General features: G+C 39.1%; 1 protein-coding gene across 1 annotated transcript in view; it reads right to left on the bottom strand.

Moving 5' to 3' along the window:
* LOC132401339 (collagen alpha-1(XXII) chain) overlaps nucleotides 1–22,835 on the bottom strand; it is a 258,324-nt gene that overhangs the window by 23,247 nt on the left and 212,242 nt on the right. The window contains exon 16 of the mRNA XM_059983468.1: nucleotides 3,660–3,713. Coding sequence (XP_059839451.1) covers nucleotides 3,660–3,713 — 54 coding nt within the window. The remainder of the gene's footprint in view (nucleotides 1–3,659; nucleotides 3,714–22,835) is intronic.

Genomic DNA, 22,835 nt, shown 5'->3' with positions numbered 1-22,835 from the left:
AAAATAATCTTTTTAAAAGGCAGGATAACCCCAGGGTTGTAGCAGAATTGTATCTATTCACAGGGTATTTCCGTTAGAGCTCTCCCTGTTCTTCCTTGCAGAAATGATTCAATTGCCTATCCAACAATTAATTTCCAGCTTTCACTTTATTTGGTGTTGGAGAAGTCATAGAAACAGGCCCCTCAGCCCATCTAATCCAAGTTGACCAAGCTGCCGAGCTCTGCTAGTCCCATTTGCCTGCATTTAGCCCTATATCCCTCTAAGCTTTTCCTGTTCATGTTGTTACATACCCCGTGGGTTTCTGGTGATTGTCTTATGACCATGATGTAACTGAGTATCTGGTGAGCATGATGTAAAGGTCTTGTAATGGTGGGTTGATGTAATTTTCCTGCCAGTGAGAGGTCATGTGATGGCCTGTTACAACAGTTATAAAATGGGTAAGCCTTGCCGTGACACAGGTCAGTTCGTTGTTTCATTCGTCAGTGACTCCGTTATGCTGCGTATTCGTCTCATGCGGCAGTTTTGTTTTAAAGTGGAGTTTTACTTTCTGTCTGAAGTCTCAAAGGTTATTGTCAGCAGTTTTCACCACAATGCTGCCAGTTTTAGTCCAGATGGAGAGTGAAGAATTTACCGAAGTACGGAGACCCAAAGGATCGAGTGAACTGGGTGTTGTCTGCAGTTTACTACAGGATCGACCTTATTGAATCCTCATTCAGAAGGTAGTAACCTGCATCCGAGATAGCCCCTGCATTGTGAAAGCAGAAAGGCCTGGGCACAGCATTATTTGCCAAGGAGAAGGTCAGTTCTTTTAAGCCATTTTAATTTCCTTTGTCGTAAATCCTTCAGGCAAGGCATATTTCAGCTCAGATAAGCAGTAACGTCATGTCATTGAGGAATTCGTTACTTCAGGAAAGTCTCTCCTAATTGACTGTCTAAATCATTTGGAGTTTCGCACTTACCACTTTTAAAACTGTGTTTGCATTTATCATTTTAAGAACCGTGTTTGCATTTATTGCTTTAAGAACTGTTCGAGTTGCTGTATAGCAGTTAACTTCCGGTTAAGTTAGTCATTTGTTTATTGAGCAGTGTTTAATAAATGTTTTATTTGTTTATAAAATACCGACTAAATTCTATATTCATTGTTGCCATATCATAACAATGTAACTGTTCAAATATCTTTTAAAGATTGTGTATACCACTTCTCTGGAAGCTTGCTCAATCAGACTGTGACTATTTATTCACCTTATCTGTGCTCATGATGATTTAAAAACATCTATAGAATTACCCCTCAGCCTCCGACAAACCAGTGAGAAAAACCCAGACTATCCAACCTCACCATATAACTCAAGCCCTCCAGTCCCAGATTTTTGTGAATCTGTTTTATACCCCTTCCAGTTTCGTGACATCCTTCCTACAGCAGGATGACCAGAGCTGCATGCAGTACTCCAAATGTAGCTAAGCATCTTGTACAGTTGTTACATGATGTCCTTACTCCTGTACACAATATCCTCATCAATGAAGGCAAGCATGCCAAACACCTTATTTACCACCCTGTCTACCAGTGTAATCACTCTTAAGGAACTATGTATCTATACCCTACCATTTCCTGTGCGAGTCCTACCCTAGCTTGTCTTAACAAAATACAACACCTAACATTTACTTAATATAAATGTTATTTGCCATTCCTCAGCCAACTGGCCCATTTGAAACCTTCAATAACTTTCTTCACTGCCAACCGTACACCACAAACTATTAACCAGAGAAGGAAAGGAAAATAGCACAGGAACAAGATTTTAAGTTACTTTCTTAATAGATTAACCATCCTATTTAAAGAAGGTGAGGATAAGCATAATGTATGAATAGCTTAAATATTAATATTGAATTATTGCCTGTGAAATCATTTACTCAAATACCATTTACATTCACAGCTGGTTGTAATTAAGAGTATGCATTCACTTTAACTAGAGAAGCGGAACAGTGTGCAAAAAATGTCAGGTTATATTTTACAGAGCTACTTAAAAATAAATTATTTATAATTAGATGAAAACACTACAATTTAGTGATACTGCGAAGAATTTTTTTTCTTTCTCTACTCATTCCTGAATTTCCAGTATTCTCTTTAATTCAGATTTCAGCAGCTGCTGTGTTTTGCTTCTCATAACTGTTTCTACACATTTATCTCTATTCTGATCAATTTCTTTCAGCCAGGTCAGCTTTAAATATCAAACCATCGCTCTCATCTCTCAGCTACAATTCCATCTGTGTTACAGTTTTTCTTCTTCTTCATCTTATCACAGACATTAACCTTTATTTTTTTCAACACTGCTTCTTCTCCAACTTAAAATACATCTTTTTCTTTTTCTTACTTTTCCCAGTTTTGAAGAAAGAAGACAGGTTATGGTTAAGGTTATTACGATGTGGGCATACTATGCTGGTGCCGGTAGCATGGCAACGTATTTTTAATTCCCCTCTCCAATTCCACACCAACTTTTCTGTACACAGACTTCTTCACTGCCAGATACAACTAGCAGAACAGCACCTCATACCTCTCCTCCCCCCAGGTAGCCTACAACACAATGACGTGAATACAGAATTCCGGTCATTTCTAGTAACCTGACCCCCTTCTATCCCATTCTGTCTCCTTCTGATATACCATCTGACAGCCCTTTATCTCTCAGTTTCTTTCCCATCCCCACCTATTCCATCAGCCTATTACCCATACATGCCACCCATTGTTCCTTATTCCCTCCCCCACTGTTTCCACCTGCCCACCATCCTTCCCTCATTTGGTTATACTTTTAACTTCACTTTTTATCAGATTCCATAATCAAAGTCCTTTATTGTCTCCACTTACCACCTCCCAGCCAACTCTGCCAGAAGCTCTACCTTACCCTCCATCTGCCAAACAGACTCCCCTCATCTGGATCCACTATTGATTGCCAAGTCCTGCTCCAACCCTCCCACTCATATCTTTATATTGGCTACTGTACCTGTCCTATGCTCTCACAGTCCAAACAACCCAAATCATTGACGGTCTCTTTCCCTCCACAGATGCTGCCTGATATGCTGAGTACCTCCAGCACTCATGTTCTTTTTATGAACTAGCTCTGCATTAACAACACTTCCTGTGAGTCCTGAACTGCTTGCATATGTTAGGTTTAATGGTTGACATTTAGTAATGGATGGATAACTATTTCCTTCAACTAAATATTTGGACTTTCAAATTCATTTTCAATTCCCAACACAAAATACATTCCCAACACAAAATACATTCCCAGTCACTGAACTCAGTTTTTCCTTTTTTCCTGACAAGAATATGAAACCAAATCACTCTCTTTACAACCTTTTCACATTTGATCCAATTTTTTATACCATCACTAAGGTGTCACATTACTGTATCCAAGATATCAGCCAACACCATCCCTAGCTGAGCTGCTAAAAATGCCTAATGATTTGACTATCTCATTCCAACAGCCTTCCTTTCTTGTGATTGCTTTTGTTGTTAAGTCACTTCCTGGGATGTTGAGACTCCTTTGGTTAAATATTATCATATGTATCCATACTTTTAAATTGTGCCAGCTTCAAACTTGAGCCCCAGGGACAAACAGAACAAAGTTAACATTAAACAACACGCCTTAAGGAAGAATAAATGAACTTACAGGTGGTCCAGGGGGTCCTGGCTTTCCAGTAGGGCCTCTTCTACCTCGCTTTCCCTAGAGCGAAACAAATAACAGGAAGATGGACTCATGCAGAGGTTCTACCTGAATAATTAGAGTGATCTGCACAGTTCCTGTCACCACTTTACAGAAAATCAACAATAGCATTAGAAAATTACATTTACGGAGATTTGCCAAGGCTGGAGAACATTATCAATGAGACGACCTCTTACCTTTATAATCTCCAGTCCCAAACCTCTGTATTTCTCTAAAATTCCATTTAAAATCTGGTCTTTCTAACCTTCTTTGACATGCTCCTTTAAAATGCTCATCATTCATTATATGTGTGTGTGTCAATCCTCACTTTGTGTGTGTGTGTGTGTGTGTGTGTGTGTGTGTGTATGTCTATATGTGGTGGGGGGTTGTGTGCACCACAGACAACTGAAACATTGCAATGTAACCTTTGCTGAAAAGATTAAGGGGCAAACTAATTAACTACAGGACAGTTAGCCTACCCGATAGTGAACATCCCTCGAGGAAACACAATACTTCAGCTAGACAGATGAGGATTAATTAAAGAAAGGCAGCAGAAATTTTAAATAAAAATAAGACATGCCTGAGACATTTAAGAATGATCTGAGAATGCTCTGGTGAAGAAATGCTGTTGGTTTATGTAATTCTATGTCACAGTAGAAGCTTCTTAAGTCGCAACACGAATTTGAAAATAGTTAAAGGGCAGAAACAGTCACACTAAAGGAATAATGCTTGATGCAGCTTAATATTTCCAATTAATAACTGACCTTGCCTCAAAATGACTCTGGCCAGAATCAGTCTGACACTTAATCAACTATTACATAGAAATGTTAAACTGTGGATGCACAGACACAGATGTCTAGATTCATGCTAGTTCAATATTTGATGATCTAGAAGAGATGTGGGGAGGATCAAGGAAGGTGTGCTGCTCCTATGGATGACCCTATGATTGTGGTCAAGCTGCAATCCAGAAAAAAGGGTTACCTGTCTAGTTGTGAGATGTCAGTACATAAATTGATGTGATTGGAGTAAAGCAGAAGAAAGGTAAAGTAGGCTGAAAGAAAACTTGAGCATTGAAGGCAGATAAATGCTATTGCCTGTAGGACCTTATAATATCAGCAGAGTCATAGAGCGGTACAGCATCAAAGCAGGTCCTTTGGCCCACGTAGTCTGTGCAAAACTGTTATTTTGTATAGTCTCATCGACCTGCATCTGGACCATAGCTGTAAATACCTCCCTCATCCATGTACCTATCCACATTTCTCTGAAATGTTGGTATCAAACCCACATCCACTACTTCAACTGGCAGTTCATTCCACATTCACACCACACTCTGAGTGAAGAAGTTCTTTCTTAAACTCCCCTTAAACATTTCACCTTTCATCTTTAAACCATGACTTATAGTTCTAGTCTCACCCATGCTCAGTGGAAAAAGCCTGCTTGCATTTACTCTATCTATATCCCTCATAACTCTGTATACTTCTATCCAATCTCCCCTATGCTACAGGAAATCAATCCCTATTCTAACATACATTTAAAATTAATGGGTGTGATGTGAGGTGCAATCTTTTTTTCCTGGAGTGTAGACATGATCTGAAACTCACTACCTGCAAGAGTACTGGAAACACAATGAAGCAGTGTCTTCAAAAGGGAATTGGATAGGCACTAGACAATATTGCTGGCTGACCTATGAACAGGAAGGCTGCCCAGAACAATTGACTTTGCAACCATTGTTCTACAAGGAGCAGATCTATATTCGGTGCCTTCTGCAATCTATAACAATTCCATGGGGAGGTTAAAGGAGTTGTACAAGTAGCAAATCCACTAGTGTATAAGAACTTGGATGCATTTCAGGTTGCTGCTAGGTGGGGCTTTGTATTGTGACTAGGCTACCAAAGGAAGCCAAAGGAGCACAACATACACTGAGCAGCCTGTCACTGAGCTTGCACATCATGCCCAACCAGAGAGAAATTGGGATCCAAAAAATTTCGGGGATTTGGGTGGAACATGGCAACTATATTTGGGAATATTAAGTAAGTGGCCTCTGTGAACACATCTGTGGTCTCTGTCAAAATACACCTTCAGCTGACACCTCAGTCAGGATCTATGTAGCCCACACTGCTGTAATTCACAATGTAACTACATGCTCCAATTCTATACTTTGAACTCAGTCAATGCTGAATACATGGAGAAACATGGAAAGCTACATAAGGTTTATTCAATAAGCATCTGCACATACTTTACATTGTACATACACCATGCATTTACATTAATTAAACTATTTTCCAAATTTTTTAGAAGAATCATTTATGTATGAAAATTGTTTGCATGTTTAACCTGTTTACAAGCTTTCTAAGTCTCTTGATGGAACTTGAGTGATCCACTTTGTTGAGCAATGTACAAAGGAACATACCACTCAGAAACAGGGTTAGCCCATGCAGACCATCAAGCTCATTCCCCATCAAATAAGGCCTGGCTGCTCTGATTGGAATCTCATCTCCACCTTCCTGTCTACTAGCGGTAAACTTTCAACCCTTTGCTCATCAAGTTTTGATCTACTTATTTAAGGTGAGAGAGGGTAGTTTCAAGGGAGATGTGAGTGGCAAATATTTTGACACAATGCATTAGGTGTCTGGGATACACTGCCTGGAGTGGTGGTACAGACAGATTCACTAGAGACTTTTAAGGGGTGTTTAGATAGGTACATAAATGTGAGGAAAATTGAAGGATATCGACATTGTGTAGGCAGAGATTAGTTAAGTTGCCCATTTAATTACTAATTTAATTGGATTGCCATGATACTGAGGGCCGAATGGCCTGTTCCTGTGTTGTACTGCTCTATGTTCCGTGTTCTATGTACTTGAGTCACTTCTTCACTCAATTCAGTATAATTTTTTTCTAATCTTTTCCATGTTCACTAGATCAGCTTTGGCATACACTTGTACTCACAGAAGCCTTCATGTATATATCGGGCTGGATTCGATTTACATTGGTGTAGATTTCTCATTTTCCACAAGATATCTCCGTGCATTACATTTCGTATTTTCTCCTTTGAAGTGCAGTTCTGAACAGCAGATTTGCTAAGTTGTGTTGACTTATGAACTCTGTCATATTGTTTGTAATTTTTTTGTCCGTGACCTAAGCTATAATCTTGTTTCTATCTCAATTGCTTCTCTTGTTTACCGTTAGTAGACAGGAATGTGGAGATAAGATTCCAATCAAAACAGCCAGGCTTTATATAATGGGGGAATAGGCTTGATGGACTGAACTGCACCCAATTATGTTCCAGGTCTTCAATACATACTCAGGAGCATAAGCTGCTGTGGAATGTAATTGTCCTTCTATAGTCTGATAAGAAATTTGCTAATCAAATTCTTTTGTTAAGTTTTTTAACAATCCTCTTAAACCAGTTCTTCTTAAATGCTTCTTGAACAAATCTCACTGATCTCTCTAACAACCCTATTGATGCTGGATGAAATGTGATATCAGCGTGTATAATTCCCTTAAGTCCTCACATGGAAATGAGCACAATCAAGACTGTTATTCAAAACTAGTTCTTCTTGTAAGTCAATGCGTGAAAAAAAGGTACTATTCAGGAATTGATATCCAATCTGTTACAGTACTGAATACAACATGTTCATCAATAGCCATTCTGAGTGATTACAGATGAATGTTAAGAATTATAAAACAAAATAATGAATGTATAGTCTTTGGAGATCTTTATCTAGTCCGGATCAATAAATAAAACTTCCAGCTTCACCTCACATTCACAAATTCAAAGTGATGTCCTTTAAGAATTCTGATCTTTGTTCTCATTTAACAAAACTCTGTTGTCAAGGAGTCATACAACATGGAAATAGGCCCTATCCAAGTAGCTTTTAAATGTTGGTAATGTGCCTGCCTCAACCACTGCTTCTGGCAGTTCATTCTAAATTCATACCACCCTCCACATGAAGAAGCTACCCTATGTCACTTTTACATCTCTCAACTCTGATCTTAAATCTATCCCCTCTTGCTTCAGCAGTTCCTCCTGAGAAAAAAGAATATATGCGCTCACCCTGTATCTACATCTCATGATCCTATATACCTCTATCAAGTCACTCCTTCAACCTCCAATGTTCCAGGGAATGAAAATGTGGTTTACTTCGTAACAGGTCCCAAAGACCAGGCAAGATCCTGGTAAATCTTTTCTGCACTACTTCTAGTTGAGTAACATATTTCCTACAAGAGTGACCAATACTCCAAGTATGGCCTCTGTCCTGTCTTACATAACTGCAATATGAATTCCAAACTCCTATATTTTTTCCTAAAGTGGAGGAGTCTAGGACCAGAGGACATAGCCTCAGAATACAAGGACATCCCTTCAGGATGGAGATGAGGAGAAATTTCTTTAGCTGGAAGGTGGTGAATCTGTGGAATTCATTGCCACAGAAGGTTTTGGAGAAAGAGTCATTAGATGTATTTAAAGTGGATGTTGAAGGGTGCTTGATTAGGAAAGGTGTTAAAGGTTAAGGGTTGAGAGGGATAATAAATCAGCCATGATGGAATGGCGGAGCAGACTTGATGGGCTGAATGGCTTAAATCTGCTTCTATATCTTATGGTCTTAGTGCCCTGATTGATAAAGCCAGCATACTACACACATTCTTCATCACCCCATCTAGCTGTGGTGCCATTTTCAGTGCTTGTACTCCCAGATCTCTCCCTGTTCCACATCACTTCCCAGGTCCCTATATAAGCCCTTCCCTGATACGATCTCCCAAAATGTAACACCTCACATTTATCAGGATTGAAAGCCATTTCCTCAGCTCAAATACCTAGTTGATTAAAGTGCACCTGTAATTTTTCATAATCTTATATACTACCTAGGACACCACTTAACAGCAAACTTTACTTATCAAGCCTTGAACCTTCACATCCAAAATGTTTGTATCAATTATAAATAACAAAGATTCCAGCACTGACCCTTGTGGCATAGAATGAGACACACCATCATGAATTCAATCTGCTATCTCTCCCTTTCAGACTAACTTGCAATTAAGGATCCTGTGAAAGGCCTTGCTGAAGTCCATGTAGACGATCCCCCGGTTATTTCCTTGAATAACTTCAAGAGATTGTCAGGCACAACTTACCAAGCTCCAAATCAAACGCTATCTCTCCAAATATTGGTAGATCCTGTCACTCAGAATCCTCTTCAGCAATTTACCCACAACTGATGTCAGACTTACCAACCTATAACTTCCTGGCTTGTTTTTGCTACCCTTTTTAAATAATGGAATCACATTGACCAGTTTCCAGTCCTCTAGAACCTCACCTGTGACAAGAGATGAAACAAAAATCTCTGCAAGTGATTTCCTCTCTGGCTTCTCACAGGTTCAAGTGCCTTTGTGTCTTTTCTCCTATCTTTATTGATGTAAACTGAAAATTATCTTTACCTATTTATCTAAATTCTTATATGACAATTTGACAATACATCAGCAATGGCATTTTGTTTCAAACCTCCATATTCAATTTTGTAATCATATTGAGATAATAGAATAATAAACTGTATATATGCAAATTGCAAAGATAATGCCCAAGTTCTATATACTGCTATTGTCAATACTGTCAACTTAAGATCAAAAATTGGTACAAAAGTCTCTGGTTTGTATTGCAATAAAAATCTATTGAAGAGAAACTGGTAATTTTTTTTAACTTCAAGGACATTTTCTAATTACCTTAATTTGAGTCTTGGTTCTCTCATTCTTCATCAATGTATGGAATGCAGACACCATTGTTTTTTTCCTGATCATCATCCATTATTATCACTTATTATGACTCCCCTTCCACAATTTGAAGAATAACACACGTGCCTTAAATTTATATTGCTGTGAATGAATGAGGTCTCATTGCACAAACCCACCTTAAATATTGTATTTGCTGTTCTTTATCAATTTCATTCTTTTGCCATATCTTCAAATAGCAAGAATCTAACTGAGAAATGATTTCAGCTCTGCAATAACATATAACCATATAACAATAACAGCATGGAAACAGGCCATCTTGGCCCTTCTAGTCCGTGCCGAATGTTTACTCTCACCTGGTCCCACTGACCCGCACTCAGCCCAGAACCCTCCATTCCTTTCCTGTCCATATACCCATCCAATATTACGTTAACTGACAATACCAAACCTGCCTCTACCACTTCTACTGGAAGCTCGTTCCACACAGCTGCCACTCTCTGAGTAAAGAAATTCCCCCTCGTGTTACCCTTAAACTTTTGCCCCCTAACTCTCAACTCATGTCCTCTTGTTTCAATCTCCCCTACTCTCAATGGAAAAAGCCTATCCACATCAACTCTATCTATCCCCCTCATAATTTTAAATACCTCTATCAAGTCCCCCCCCCCCCAACCCTCTATGGTCCAAAGAATAATAACTTGTTCAACCTTTCCCTGTAACTTAGGTGCTGAAACCCAGGTAACATTCTAGTAAATCTTCTCTGTACTCTCTCTAATTTGTTGACATCTTTCCTATAATTTGGTGACCAGAACTGTACACAATACTCCAAATTCGGCCCTACCAATACCTTGTACAATTTTAACATTACATCCCAACTCCTATACTCAATGCTCTGATTTATAAAGGCCAACATACTAAAAGCTTTCTTCACCACCCTGTCCACATGAGATTCCACCTTCAGGGAACTATGCACCATTTTCATATTTTCAAATTTCCCTGCCTTGACAATTGCTTCCACCTTTTGTTTGATTGATTACAATCTACAGTATGCACAGTTACCTTTTGTCAGAGATTAAGCACCATTTTATACAAATGCTTGCTTTGTAACCATCTGAGCATTTCTTCTGCAATGTAATGCAGCCTTTCTAAACCTTAGTGCCCTAGAGGAACCCTTGAACTAATTTACACGTCTCAGGGATCCACTGTGTAAAAATTACTGTATCTACAGCTCATGGCACGATAACGTGATCAGTAAGTTGTACATAATAACAATCCAAAAATGATAGTCAATACTCTTTTGTGTAGAAAATGAATTGTTAGCCAACCTTTCTTGAAAAAACAACAAGTAATTAAGCTTAGTTAACCGTTCTTGAATTTAATCTCTTTCTTTCCCTTTTATAAATTTTAAAAACTCTTAAGGCAAACAGAATAAATTTCTGACAAATAACCGGCTTAAGCCTAAATGGGATTTAATTTTTCTATAGGTAGTTTCAGTAGATTTAACTTAAATAAAGGTTGTAAATTGATTTTAATCAATGCTATTTACAACATGAAAATTTATTAACAACATTGAATAGTAAAGTTACTGAAAAGACATAAGCCAAAGCTATATGAATAAAAATATAGTCAAAGACCCATTTTTATACAAAACTTTGAGAAAACATTTTCATACTAAGTGGCATGATCAGGCTCAAATATAGTCCTAGCATGTGAAACCTGTGTTTGCTTTTTGCTGCACAAACACTCAATTCTGGGTTGAACTTGAGATAAGCACACTTGGATTTCACCTTCAATTGAAATAAGATGATCTCTATCCTTGGTCTTGATGCCTACTAAACAAGAAAAAGCTTGCTCACATATGTAAAATGTTGAAACCTGCACAAAATGTTCATTGCTTTCCTATGAACGGCAGGATACTCTCAGAAAAATCCAGAACTTGTCCAGGGATAGGTCAGTAAATCTCATCTTGAGTGCATGATCAGATTGCATCTCACAAAGTTCTTCCTCTTCTCTCAAAGGCTGAGAAGAAGATTCAGAGAAAGGGTCCTAGCTCAGTCATACACTTGTGTTGAAAGGGAGGAAAAAGACTGTTCAATTTTGTTCTGCAGTTCTTCCAGGTGGTTTTCAATAAGACTCGAGACTTTCTGGTCTTTCCTCACTCTTCAGCCCAAGCAGCAGTGGAAACATTTCAAGATATCCTTTTGTAATATTATTTTTCCAAAGATTCAGTTTCCTTTAATTCCAAGAATTTTGTAATGTGATGTCAAAACTTTTTCCAGGGCCGTGCAGAGACTTGTTCACTGGTTCGTATGATGAAAAACGTCTGCCAGGTAGACTAGTTTCTGCAGCTATTCTTCATCTCAATGCACTTAGCAAAACTTGGCATCCTATTTTCTTGAAAATGGTCCTGGAAATGGCCTTTCAGCTCAAACACCCTGTTGAAAACTCTTCCAATGCTAAGCCACTGGATTTCTGGATGTAGCAGGAGACTGGTGTGCTCTTTGCTCACGTTTTCACACAGTCTTTTTAAACACTCTCAAGAGAATTGGTCTTTGTTTAATTAAGTTAGCCATTTTTGTAGCATCATTAGAACATTTTTTCATTCCATCTCCAAGATTTTTTGGCAACAGCACCTCTCTGTGAAGAAAGCAGTGTGTTGTGACAACATCAGGATTTTCTGTTTTTTACAAGAGAAACAAAACCTCTAATGGAGCCAACCATCGATGGGACACTATCAATACAGATGCCAACACAGTTTCTCCAAGACAGGCTTTTTGTTTCTGGATATGAAGACAAAACATTAAATATATCTTGGCCTTTGTTTGTTTCGGGCAGCTCTTTGCAACAAAGAAAAAAAAAATTCTTGAATTTCACCATCATTTACAAATCTTACAAATGCTTCAACAAGATTCTTATTGGTGAAATCTGTTGACTCATTAACCTGGACAGAGAAACTGTTGTTTTTCAGATTATCACACAAAACCTCTTCAGCATCATGTGACATGTCATCAATAATTCGACTTATCATACTGTTTGAGAGCGGCCATCTTCTCACCCAAACAAAAACCACACAACAGCCCATTCTCAGGCTACTATATATGGACGACTGTGCTCTTCTCACGCAAACAGAGGAGGTGCTACAGACTGCAGTCACTCAGTTCACCAAGTTTGCAAGGACTTTCAGGTTAACGGTCAGTCTGGAGAAAACAATGCTCCTCTATCAGAAGCTCCATTGCAGCATTTACAATCCACCTCAGACCACTATTGATGACCACCCTCTCACTACAGTTGAGCAGTTTACTTACCTGGGCAGCATCATCTTCAACGATGCTATGGTAGTAAGGGAAGTTGACAATTGATTCACCAGAGATTGCTGTGCCTTTGGGCACCTCCAGAAACACGTGTAGAAGAACCACAAAAATCCAGGTGTACAGGGCTGCCTGTACACAACACACCACAACACTGCTCTGTGGCTCTGAAGCCTTGTCCTTACATCGCAAGTAAATTCATTCACTTGAGCGCATCCATCAGCGCAGCCTCGACTCCATCATGGTATCAGCTGTCAGGATCATGTCTCCAACAACAAGGTCCTGGAGAAGGTTCAATTTCCAAGCATTGAAGTCACTTTGCTGCTCAGGCCGCTCTGCTGGTCAGGCCACATGTCTGCATGGTCAACTCCAGGTTACTGAAAGCAGTTCTCTGTGGAGAGTTCTCCCAGGGCACGAGAGATCGTGGTGTCCTGCACAAGAGATACAAAGACCAACTTAGGCAGGAGCTCTCTCAGGCAAACATCAAGGTCAATGAGTGGTAGCAGCTGCTTGTGACAGAGACAGCTGGATAACGCTGATTCACTGCACAGCCAAGAATTTTCAGGAATCCAGAAGGGCGACTGCCTAAGAGAAGAGAAGGCACGGGAAGGATCTTACTACCCAAGTGCCCGCATACCAGCTGTTCCCATTGCTCCAGAGTCTTCAGATCCAGAATTGACTCCCAATCACCATCATGCTGTTGCTCTTGAGGACTCTTCTACCTCCCCTGATCTTCACAAGCAAAGAACCAGCCATCATCATCATTGAGCATGAAACTTTTTCAATTTCTTGTACTGCATCTTCTCCGAGCATGTTACCCACTATAATTTTACATGTTAGCATTATTAGGTTCTCACCAACTGTGTGACTTCTCCTTTTCTGGGTAATAAGTTCTGCTACTAAATAACTTGTATCCTGGGTCCTTTTACTGACTGTGGCTTTAATAACAAAAGCTTTAATCTGTTTGTTTTGAGAAACCAAGTATCTGTTTAAAATAATCATTACTTTTATGCATCATACGGCTGTGACTTGTAGTTAAGTGTCTTTTCAATTTTGCTGGAGCTATTACTGCATTTGTAAGTTGTTTGCCACAGACTAGGCACAATAGAATTAAACAACTTGGATCACTGGTTCATGTAAAACCCATTGATAAATAGCTTTCATTGTAAAGACAAACGTTTTTGTGTCCATTGTTGCACTAGAGCTGGGAAATGACTCAGAAGATGGTAATTCAAAAATCGCCACATTGGACCATCAAACATGTCCGTAAAACACAAAGGTTAATAAAATATAAAAATGGGCGAGTCCATTCAATGCTCGGAAAACACACTATGCTCCTTGTCAGCCTACCATCCTCCCCTCCATGCAATAAAGCGCTCACCAATTATCAACTGCCTCCCCTATCCTGCATCAAAAAATGAAAATGGACACAACCAACTAAACACAGTACTACTGTGGACTGCCATACTGGACTGGGAGACCTTTAACAAGATTGCTAACAGTTCTGCTTGGTCATTGTGCCCCAATGCAAGTGCTAGCATCGCATGTTGCGTGAAGTTCAATAAACAATGCTTTTTTAATCACAATCTTTTGTGGAACCCCGGGTGACGTTTCGAGCAGAACCCTGCCTGAGGAAACCCTGAAGTAATGATTTGCTTCCTTGGTATTTGTGGTTATTAATACTGTACATTATTGTGATTATTCAGCCATTAACCAATTTCTTATCCATGATAGCTTTAAAGATACTTGGAGAGGATTTACACGATTACATTTTTATATGAATACACACCATTATGTGTAGTAATTCTCAAATATTCCTGACTTCCTATCTGCATTCAATTGACCATATATATGTACATCACTGGAGTAATTTGGTGAAAATTTATTCCTGTCAAATCTGCTCAAAAATCATGTGAAATAGATTATGTATACTGTTCATGAAGCTGCCTGTTTTAAAGTCACCTGGTAATCTCCACATGTTCAAATACATTTTAAGCTTTATTTTGATAAATGTTGCATCGTAACTGAACTAAATTCAGTTTTGTTACATTTTATCTATAATCCTTCCTCTGTGGTTTCAACATACAGGTCAAGGTTGGAAACTGGCTTGAAAGAAATATTAAATGTTGTATACCCTGATTTTAAAATATCTGTACTGAACAACTCCTTCCAGTTTGGTACAAATTATCTGTGCCAAATTCTGCTGATTAATTTGATTGATCAGCATAAAGATAACATCAATAGTTGTGTTGGCTGATATTTGAAACATTTCATCTGGTTTAGTCTTCAATACTTCTGAAAGTTTTAAGTTCACTGCTCTCTTTGTCAGTAGGATATAGCTGAACTTAATTGGATATATGTCCTTGTTCATCATTGCACAATCTGCTACCTCAATGATACTCTTATGTTGCACAAGCTTAATCACACCTTGGTCTTGAAGCAACTCTGCTTTCTACTGTCATCACTAACAGTGTAAATGTCTGCTTTGTGTCTGCCTGTAAGCAAACAAATCTCAAGATGGTGTAATTTATACATTCTCTGATAACAAAAATGTACTTTGAAACTTTGAAATGTCCTATTAGCTCTGTTCCATTCTTTACACTGGCTACAGAGGTAATTGACCCCTTCTGCACCATTTCTTGCCGTGTAAACATCCCTCTGAAAAGAAATCACATCTTAGGACTTTCCCTGATTCACTAATTTGGATTTAGACATGCATGCTGAAATAATCTGCCTTTCTTTCTGATATATGTCATTCTAAATTGACTCAAATACTCTGGGTGGTTTGACTACATATACAATAACAATCTACATCAACTTCACTCACTTGCTTTGGATTCTGCTTTGCAGTTGGATGATGAAACCATAAGACATAGAAGCTTTAATGCCCTTACTCATCAAGAATCTATTATCTCTGCTTTAAATATACCCAATAACAGCCTCCACATTCATCAGTGGCAATGAATCCCACAGATTTACTACCCACTGGTTAATGAAATACCTTCTAATCTCTGTTCTAAATCGGTGTTCTTCTATTCTGGGGCTGTGCCCTCTGGTTGTTAACACTCCCCCCACCCCCACTACAGGATATAAAAGCTTCTCCAGGTCCACTCTATCTAGGCCTTTCAAGATTTGATAGGTTTCAATGAGTTCCTCCTCATTCTTTAAAACTCCAATAAGTGCAGGCCCTGAGCCATCAAATGCTCCTTGTATATTAACCCTTTCTTTCATTCGAAAAATCATTCTTGGGAACCTCCTCTGGACCATCTCCAATGCCATCATTTTGTAGATAAGGGGCCCAAAACTGCTCATAATACTCCAACTGTGGCCTTAGCAATGCCTTTTAAAACCTGAGCATTATATCCTTGCACTTGTATTATAATTCCCTTGAAATGAATCCTAACATTGCATTTGCCTTCCTTAACACCGATTAAACCTTTAAGGAACCCTACACAAGGATTCCAAAGTCCCTTTTCTTGTTCAGAAAATAATTCTAGCCTGCATTGGTCATGCGATGATTGGTATGTTACCTTGCATTCTTTTTCATTCCTCAATCAATTTCTATGGAAATGGCAATTTTTCATGTAAATGTAAATATGTAATTCCAAACATTTCATATCTTTGATGAAAATTTCTCATTAACTAAAGCATAAACTAGCTTACCATGTATTATGAGAAGGAAGCAAAGTTGTAGTGCAGGGACAGGACTGTCAATGAGGCCATATTCTCATGACAGTCTTACCTGACCTCCAACTCTGCAACACTGCATGATTTGTGAGAATTTGGACTGAAATTATTCTGTAATTTTAAAAAAATACTTTATTAAATGAAGTATCTTTTGATTATCAAGGCATTAAATGATTTGTTAACAGAATATTGACATTATGGAACCAAAATTCCTCCATCAATATGACTGAAGATGCAGAAAATCAGAAATAAAACAGAAAATTCTGGAAACAATCAACGGGTCAGGCAGCATCTGAAGAGAGAAAAACTAAGTTAATGTTTTAGATAAAAGATGCTTCAAAGAACTGTAAAAAGCGAAAACGAGGTAGTTTTAAGTTGGAGAACATATGGGAAAGGGAGAGGACCAACAGATATAACTGTTCTGATGAAGGGACTTGTCCTGAAACGTTGACTCTCTTTTCTCCTCCACAGATACTGCCTGACCTGCTGAGTTCCTCCAGAATTTTGTGTGTTTTACTCAGAATTTCTAGCATCTGCAGAATCTTTTGTGTTCAGAATATATCTGCGAGGATGGAGCCGGAATTAATATGGTGATATACTCTATTTCATAACCTTTAAATGTCTCTTCATTTTACAATAGCACTCATTAATCTATTAAAAAAATGGCATTATCAACAACTTATCAGGAGAGCAGCCCTGGCTCCACACAGTTATTTCCTTTCTCCTTCACATTCTTCCCCTACTCTCTTCATGATTTAAATCTAACCTTCCTTTCTTTTCCAGGCTTGGAGGGTTTTTGACCAGAAATGTTAACTGTTTCTTTTCCATACACTGCCTGACCTGTTGAGTTTTCCAGCACTATTTTGTTTTACCTAGAAAAATTGTTTTGTCTTTATTTCTTTAAAGCATTGAACTCATTCACACTTAATAATATATTGCAGCATATAACTTTGGTTGTTTTGCTGTGGAAAGAATCACACAGTCTCGAGATGAGCCTACCATGACCCATGCTGACCATTAAATAGCCATTTGTACTAATCCAATTTACCAGTATTTGGTCCACAGCCTTTAATGGCAGAGGAATTTTAAGTGTTGTGAAAGTACCTGTCTTTACCATTTCCCCAGCAGTGCATTACAAATTGCAACCATCCACAGGGTGGTAACACTTTTTTCTAATCCCCCCCCCCCCCCCCAATCTCCTTCTCATCACTTTTACTCATACGCCAAGTTCCTAGGAGAGTATCCTAACAAATTGCATCTCCATCTCATATGAGAGCAATCTAGCATCTGAAGTCCCTACAAAGAGCTGTGAAAACAGCTGAGGTGACCATAGGGGTCTACCTACTGTCCATTATGGACATTTATCAGGAGTGCTGCGTACACAGGGCCCTTAGCATCTTTAAGGATCCCACCCAACCGTCCAGCACCCTCTACAATCAGGCAAGAGACTATGATGCACAAAAACAATAACAGTCAGGATGAGAAAGTTTCTTCCCCCGGTCATTAGGCTTCTGAATTCCCAGCCGTATCATATTCTAAGTGTCAGTTAATCTGTTCTGTGCCTTACAATATTTAAATACTAATGCACTTTAGTTTGTTATTTATGTGTGATTCATCCGTAGATTTTATTCTTACCTTCATAAGTTATCGCTTGTTATGTGCTTTACACCCTGGTTCAAAGATACGTTCTCATTTCTATATACATTATGTAAGTTATACACATATACGTGGTTAAATGACAATAAACTTCACTCGACTTGACCTTACACCTACACCCTCCCTTAAAGGGGGGGGGGGATGTTTCTCACTATCAGCCCTATCTATGCTCTCATAATTTTATACACCTCTCTTCAGGTGTTCCCTCAGCCTCTTCCACTCTAAGGAAACAAACACATACAATCCAGACTCTCCTTGTAACTGAAACATTCCAGGACTCAGCCAGCTGCCAACAACCATCCTTCAGCATAAAACAGCCCATAAACCTCTGTGTGAAACTGATCAGGCACACAGACAGAAGCAGGAATGCTTCAGTACTTTGTCATATCAAATAATAATTTATTTACTGAGTCACTGTAAAATAATACTGTGTATCCTTAGGTATAGTGTAATTGGAAGAAGTAATAACTACAATTGCATAGTTCACAAACAAGTTAACTTTATTTTTATAAGAATAAACACTTGCAGAGGTTGAAACTATCTGAACCAACAAAATTTCAAGATCATTTTGGGTTAAAATTCCTCTCCCTATCCAAAATGAAATCTCTATAAAGCAGCTTTCCATAGAAACTTAATAACTTCAGGCACATTTGTACTGGCCCATTTCCAGTGCCCATAAAGAATCAGCTATGCGATTAAAAATACATCAACACTTAACAATCACATCATGAAGGAATAACACTCAGTTGCAGTGTTTTCAGTGCAATATCCCCAAATCAGACTGATTTACAGCAATTGAACAGAATGTGTTGGAAACACTCAGCAACACACAAAATGTTGGAGGAAATCAGCAAGTCAGGTAGCATCTATGGAGATGAATAAACAGTTAGCATTCTGGATTGAGATCCGTCATTAGGACTCAGTCTGCATCAGCAGGAAGAAAGTTAAATTTCCCTGAAGCAAATCTTTCTATAGATATTACCTGAGTGTTTCTAATGTTTTCTGTTTTAAGTTCAGACTTCCAGCCTTGGCAGTTTTTACTGTTGATTTATCACAATCCATTGCATTTTTTTAAAATCATCAGACTAGCATTGGCCCCATACAGATAGCTGGCCATACAGCAAGGCTGAATTGATGATATGTAGATGAATCAAACAAGCAAATGTATCGCTGATGCAGGGTGTTGACCTGAAGCATTGACAATTCTTCCATTCCCTCCCCCCCAATAACCTGCTCAGTTCCTCCAGCAGATTGTTTGTTGGTCTAGATTTCAGCACTTAAAGTCTCTTGAGTTGCTCAGCAAATATATCCTGCCATCTCCCACATTACTTGTATCATTGAACGAAGTTAATGATTGGATTAAATAATTTAAGATATAGGAATTGCACTCACTTTGGTCACTGAAGCCAGAGAAACATCTTCCTTGTAACTAGCCTATGTAGGCCTCGAAGAACTTTCAATTAAATCTCACTTCTTTCTTCTAATCTCAACAGAGAACTGGCCTGATTTCCTCAAACTCTCCTCCTGTACCCCGCCAAATATCATTAACTCATGTGCCCCTCCTTAGTGCATTCCTCCTTGGTCTAAATACTCCAGTGCCTCTCCTTGATTACAACAAACCTATATCCTGCATTATCTGTTTACTCTTGTGATACTCCCCCCCCCATATAGTCCATTTATTCCTGTTCCCCTCCTTAGTTTATATGCCCCTGCCACTCATCAGTGTATGCATTCCTCCTCCCAGCCATGGCCTTTGCAACACCTTTCTTCTAGTCAATTCAGACATTCTCCGCCCCTCTGCAGTCCATAAACTCTCTTTCGCTCCTTGATTCATGCACTCTTGCACCTCTCCATGCTTTTTTCACCTCTGTTCCCTTCCATGAGCTCTACCTATGTCTATACAATTCTCCACCCATCCATGGTCAGTCCAAGTTTCCTTTCCTCCTTGATGCATTTCCACCTGTATCCCTCCATGGTCCACACACCCTTGCACTCTGTCCACGCAGTATTTTCCCTCTGCTCTTCTCCTTGGTCTATATATACACATGTCCCCCTTCCATGGCTCATACACTCCTGCCCTCCTCATAGGCCTATTTACTCCAGCACCCCTTCATCAAAATGAGGATGGCATATCAAATTTCTTCAAACTCCTAATGAAGTATAAATACTGCTGTACATGCTTTGCTATGGAAATCAATATGTTCCCAGGATGGATCTTCAGAGATATTGACACCCAGGAACTTGCACCTGCTCTTCCTTTCCACTGCTGAACCCTTGATGAGGACTGGGTGTGTTTTTCCAACTTTTCCTTCCTGAAGTCCACAATCAATTTCTTGGTCTTACTGACATTGAGTGCAAGATTGTTGTTGTAAGACCACTCTGTCAACCGATCTATCTTACTCCTATATGACTCCGAATCATCATCTGAGATTCTGCCGTGAACATTTGTATTCACAAATGTGTAGCTGTGCCTAGCCACACAGTCATGAAGCGTAGATAGAGCACAGCAGAAGGCTAAATATGCATCACTGAGGCGTGCCTGCATTGCACCATACACTCCTGTACTCCTCCATGGTCTATATTCTCCAGAACTCCACCACGGCTGAAGCATTCCTGTGTGCCTTTTTGGTCCATAGGCTCTTGTGTCTTCTAAGGTCTACACACTTCTGTGCCTCTTCATAGTCAGCACACTTCTCTGCCCCTTTATACACTGTGGTGTCATACTTTTATACATTTGGGACATACAGTGTGTTAACAAAGCTCAGCCATTTCATATGAGTTGGCAGGTGAAAGCCTTTCCTTATCCCCCAGCAAATTTGTAAATGATGATGTCCTTAGTATGTACATTATTCGTTCCTTATTTTTAAAAAAAGCTACTGGAATAAGAAAGAAACAGATGTTAAATGTGAAGCAGTTTTACATGTTTGCTTTATATATGAATAAAACAAATGTATTCTGCTGGGAAGATAAAAGCTTGAACATGATATGCACATAAGTGACATTAAGACCACAGTTGCTATTTAGGAGTGCAGTCCAATCTACACATTACTGTGATTAAAGATGAAAGGCCGAACAGGGTGCCACATGGGGGCAGTCATGGATACAGAGGCTCTACATTTTCCTCATGCTAATACAGCACAAGTACTGGGCATAGTTACTGGCAAAAGGCAGTAAGTGCTGCATTTGTCAATCATATCTGACATCTATCCTGACCAATCCAGTCATTTGGAAAAATCTTTTTTTTCCGTGTAGCCCAGCAAAACATACTAGGTTTCACTGGGTTATAAAGTAAGATGTCAGGAAGAGCTAGCCAAGATCTCTCATGTCCGGAAGTCAGGAGAATTATTCCAGCACAGGGTATTTAAGTGGCAGATATAAATATGGGCTTGGAATACTGAGACTAAACACAGCCTTTCGGTTACATGGAAACTTCTCAAATAATAAAATGACCTGGTTGCTCAGGAAGTCTGAGGGCCCCTTACTGGAATGGTCACAGGTTCCTGTCCCAGTAGTGCTTATTACTGAAGCTCACTGATATTCTCGAATGTGAATAAATCCCTTTATTAGTCTGTAGGATAATAAAGATACGATTGTGTTAATCTATCTGGTCTCAATAAATTACAGGGAGCATTGATCTTATGTTAACCAATTTCTTAGTGTTCTCTATGTATAATCTTTCAAACAGGTAAAGCCTTTTTTCTGGAAGGCCATACCAAGGAACTGCTGTACTGTATTGTCAGAAATGCCATCTTCATTTAGAGTCATAGAGAAGCACAGCACAGAAACAGGCCCTTTGGCCCATCTAGTCCATGCCAAAACCATCTAAACTGCCTATTCCCATCGACCTGCACCAGGACCATAGGTCTCCATATCCCAACTACTTTGCACCTAACCAAACTTCTCTTAAACATTGAAGTCGAGTTCACATACACTACTTGTGCTGGCAGCTCATTCCACACTCTCATGACTCTCTGAGTGAAGAATTGCCCCTCATGTTACCTTTAAACTTCTCACCTTTCACCCTTAAGCCATGGTCTCTGGTTGTAGTCCCACTAAACCTCAATGGTAAAGGCCTGCTTGCATTTACCCTATCTATACCCCAAATAATTCTGTGTACCTCTATCTAATCTCCTCTCAATCTTCTATGTTTAAAGAATACAGTCCTAACTTATTCAATCTTGCCTCATAACTCTGGTCTTTCAGACCCGGCAACATCCTTGTAAATTTTCTCTGTACTCTTTCACCTTGTTCACATCTTTCCTGTAGGTAGATAACCAAAACTGCACATAATATTCCAAATTAGGCCTCACCTATGTCTTATACAACTTCAACATAACACCCCATCTCCTGTACTCAATACATTAATTTATGAAGGCCAATGTGCCAAAAGCCTTCTTTATGATCCCATCTACCTGTGAAGCTGCTTTCACTGAGTTATGGACCTGTATTCCCAGATCCTTTTATTCTACCACATTTTTCAGTGCCCTACCATTCGCTGTGCAAGACCCACCTGGTTGGTCCTACTGCAGTGCAAAACCTTGTACTTGTCTGCATTAACTTCCATCTGCCATTTTTCAGCCTATTTTCCCAGTTGATGTAGATCCTACTGCAAGCAGTGATAGCTTTCCCCACTGTCCACTATACCCCAAATGATGTCAGACTCACCAGCCAATAATTCCCTGATTTATGTTCAGAGCCTTTTTTAAACAGGTGAACAACAATGGCTATCCTCCAATCCTCTCACACCTTTCTTGTCACTAAGGATGTTTTAAATATC

This window comes from Hypanus sabinus, chromosome 10 (assembly GCF_030144855.1).
Source record: "Hypanus sabinus isolate sHypSab1 chromosome 10, sHypSab1.hap1, whole genome shotgun sequence".
In the NCBI taxonomy this organism is placed as follows: Eukaryota; Metazoa; Chordata; class Chondrichthyes; order Myliobatiformes; family Dasyatidae; genus Hypanus; species Hypanus sabinus.
The sequence above is the reverse complement of the archived record's forward strand: the minus strand, read 5'-3'. Positions and strand labels throughout refer to the sequence as shown.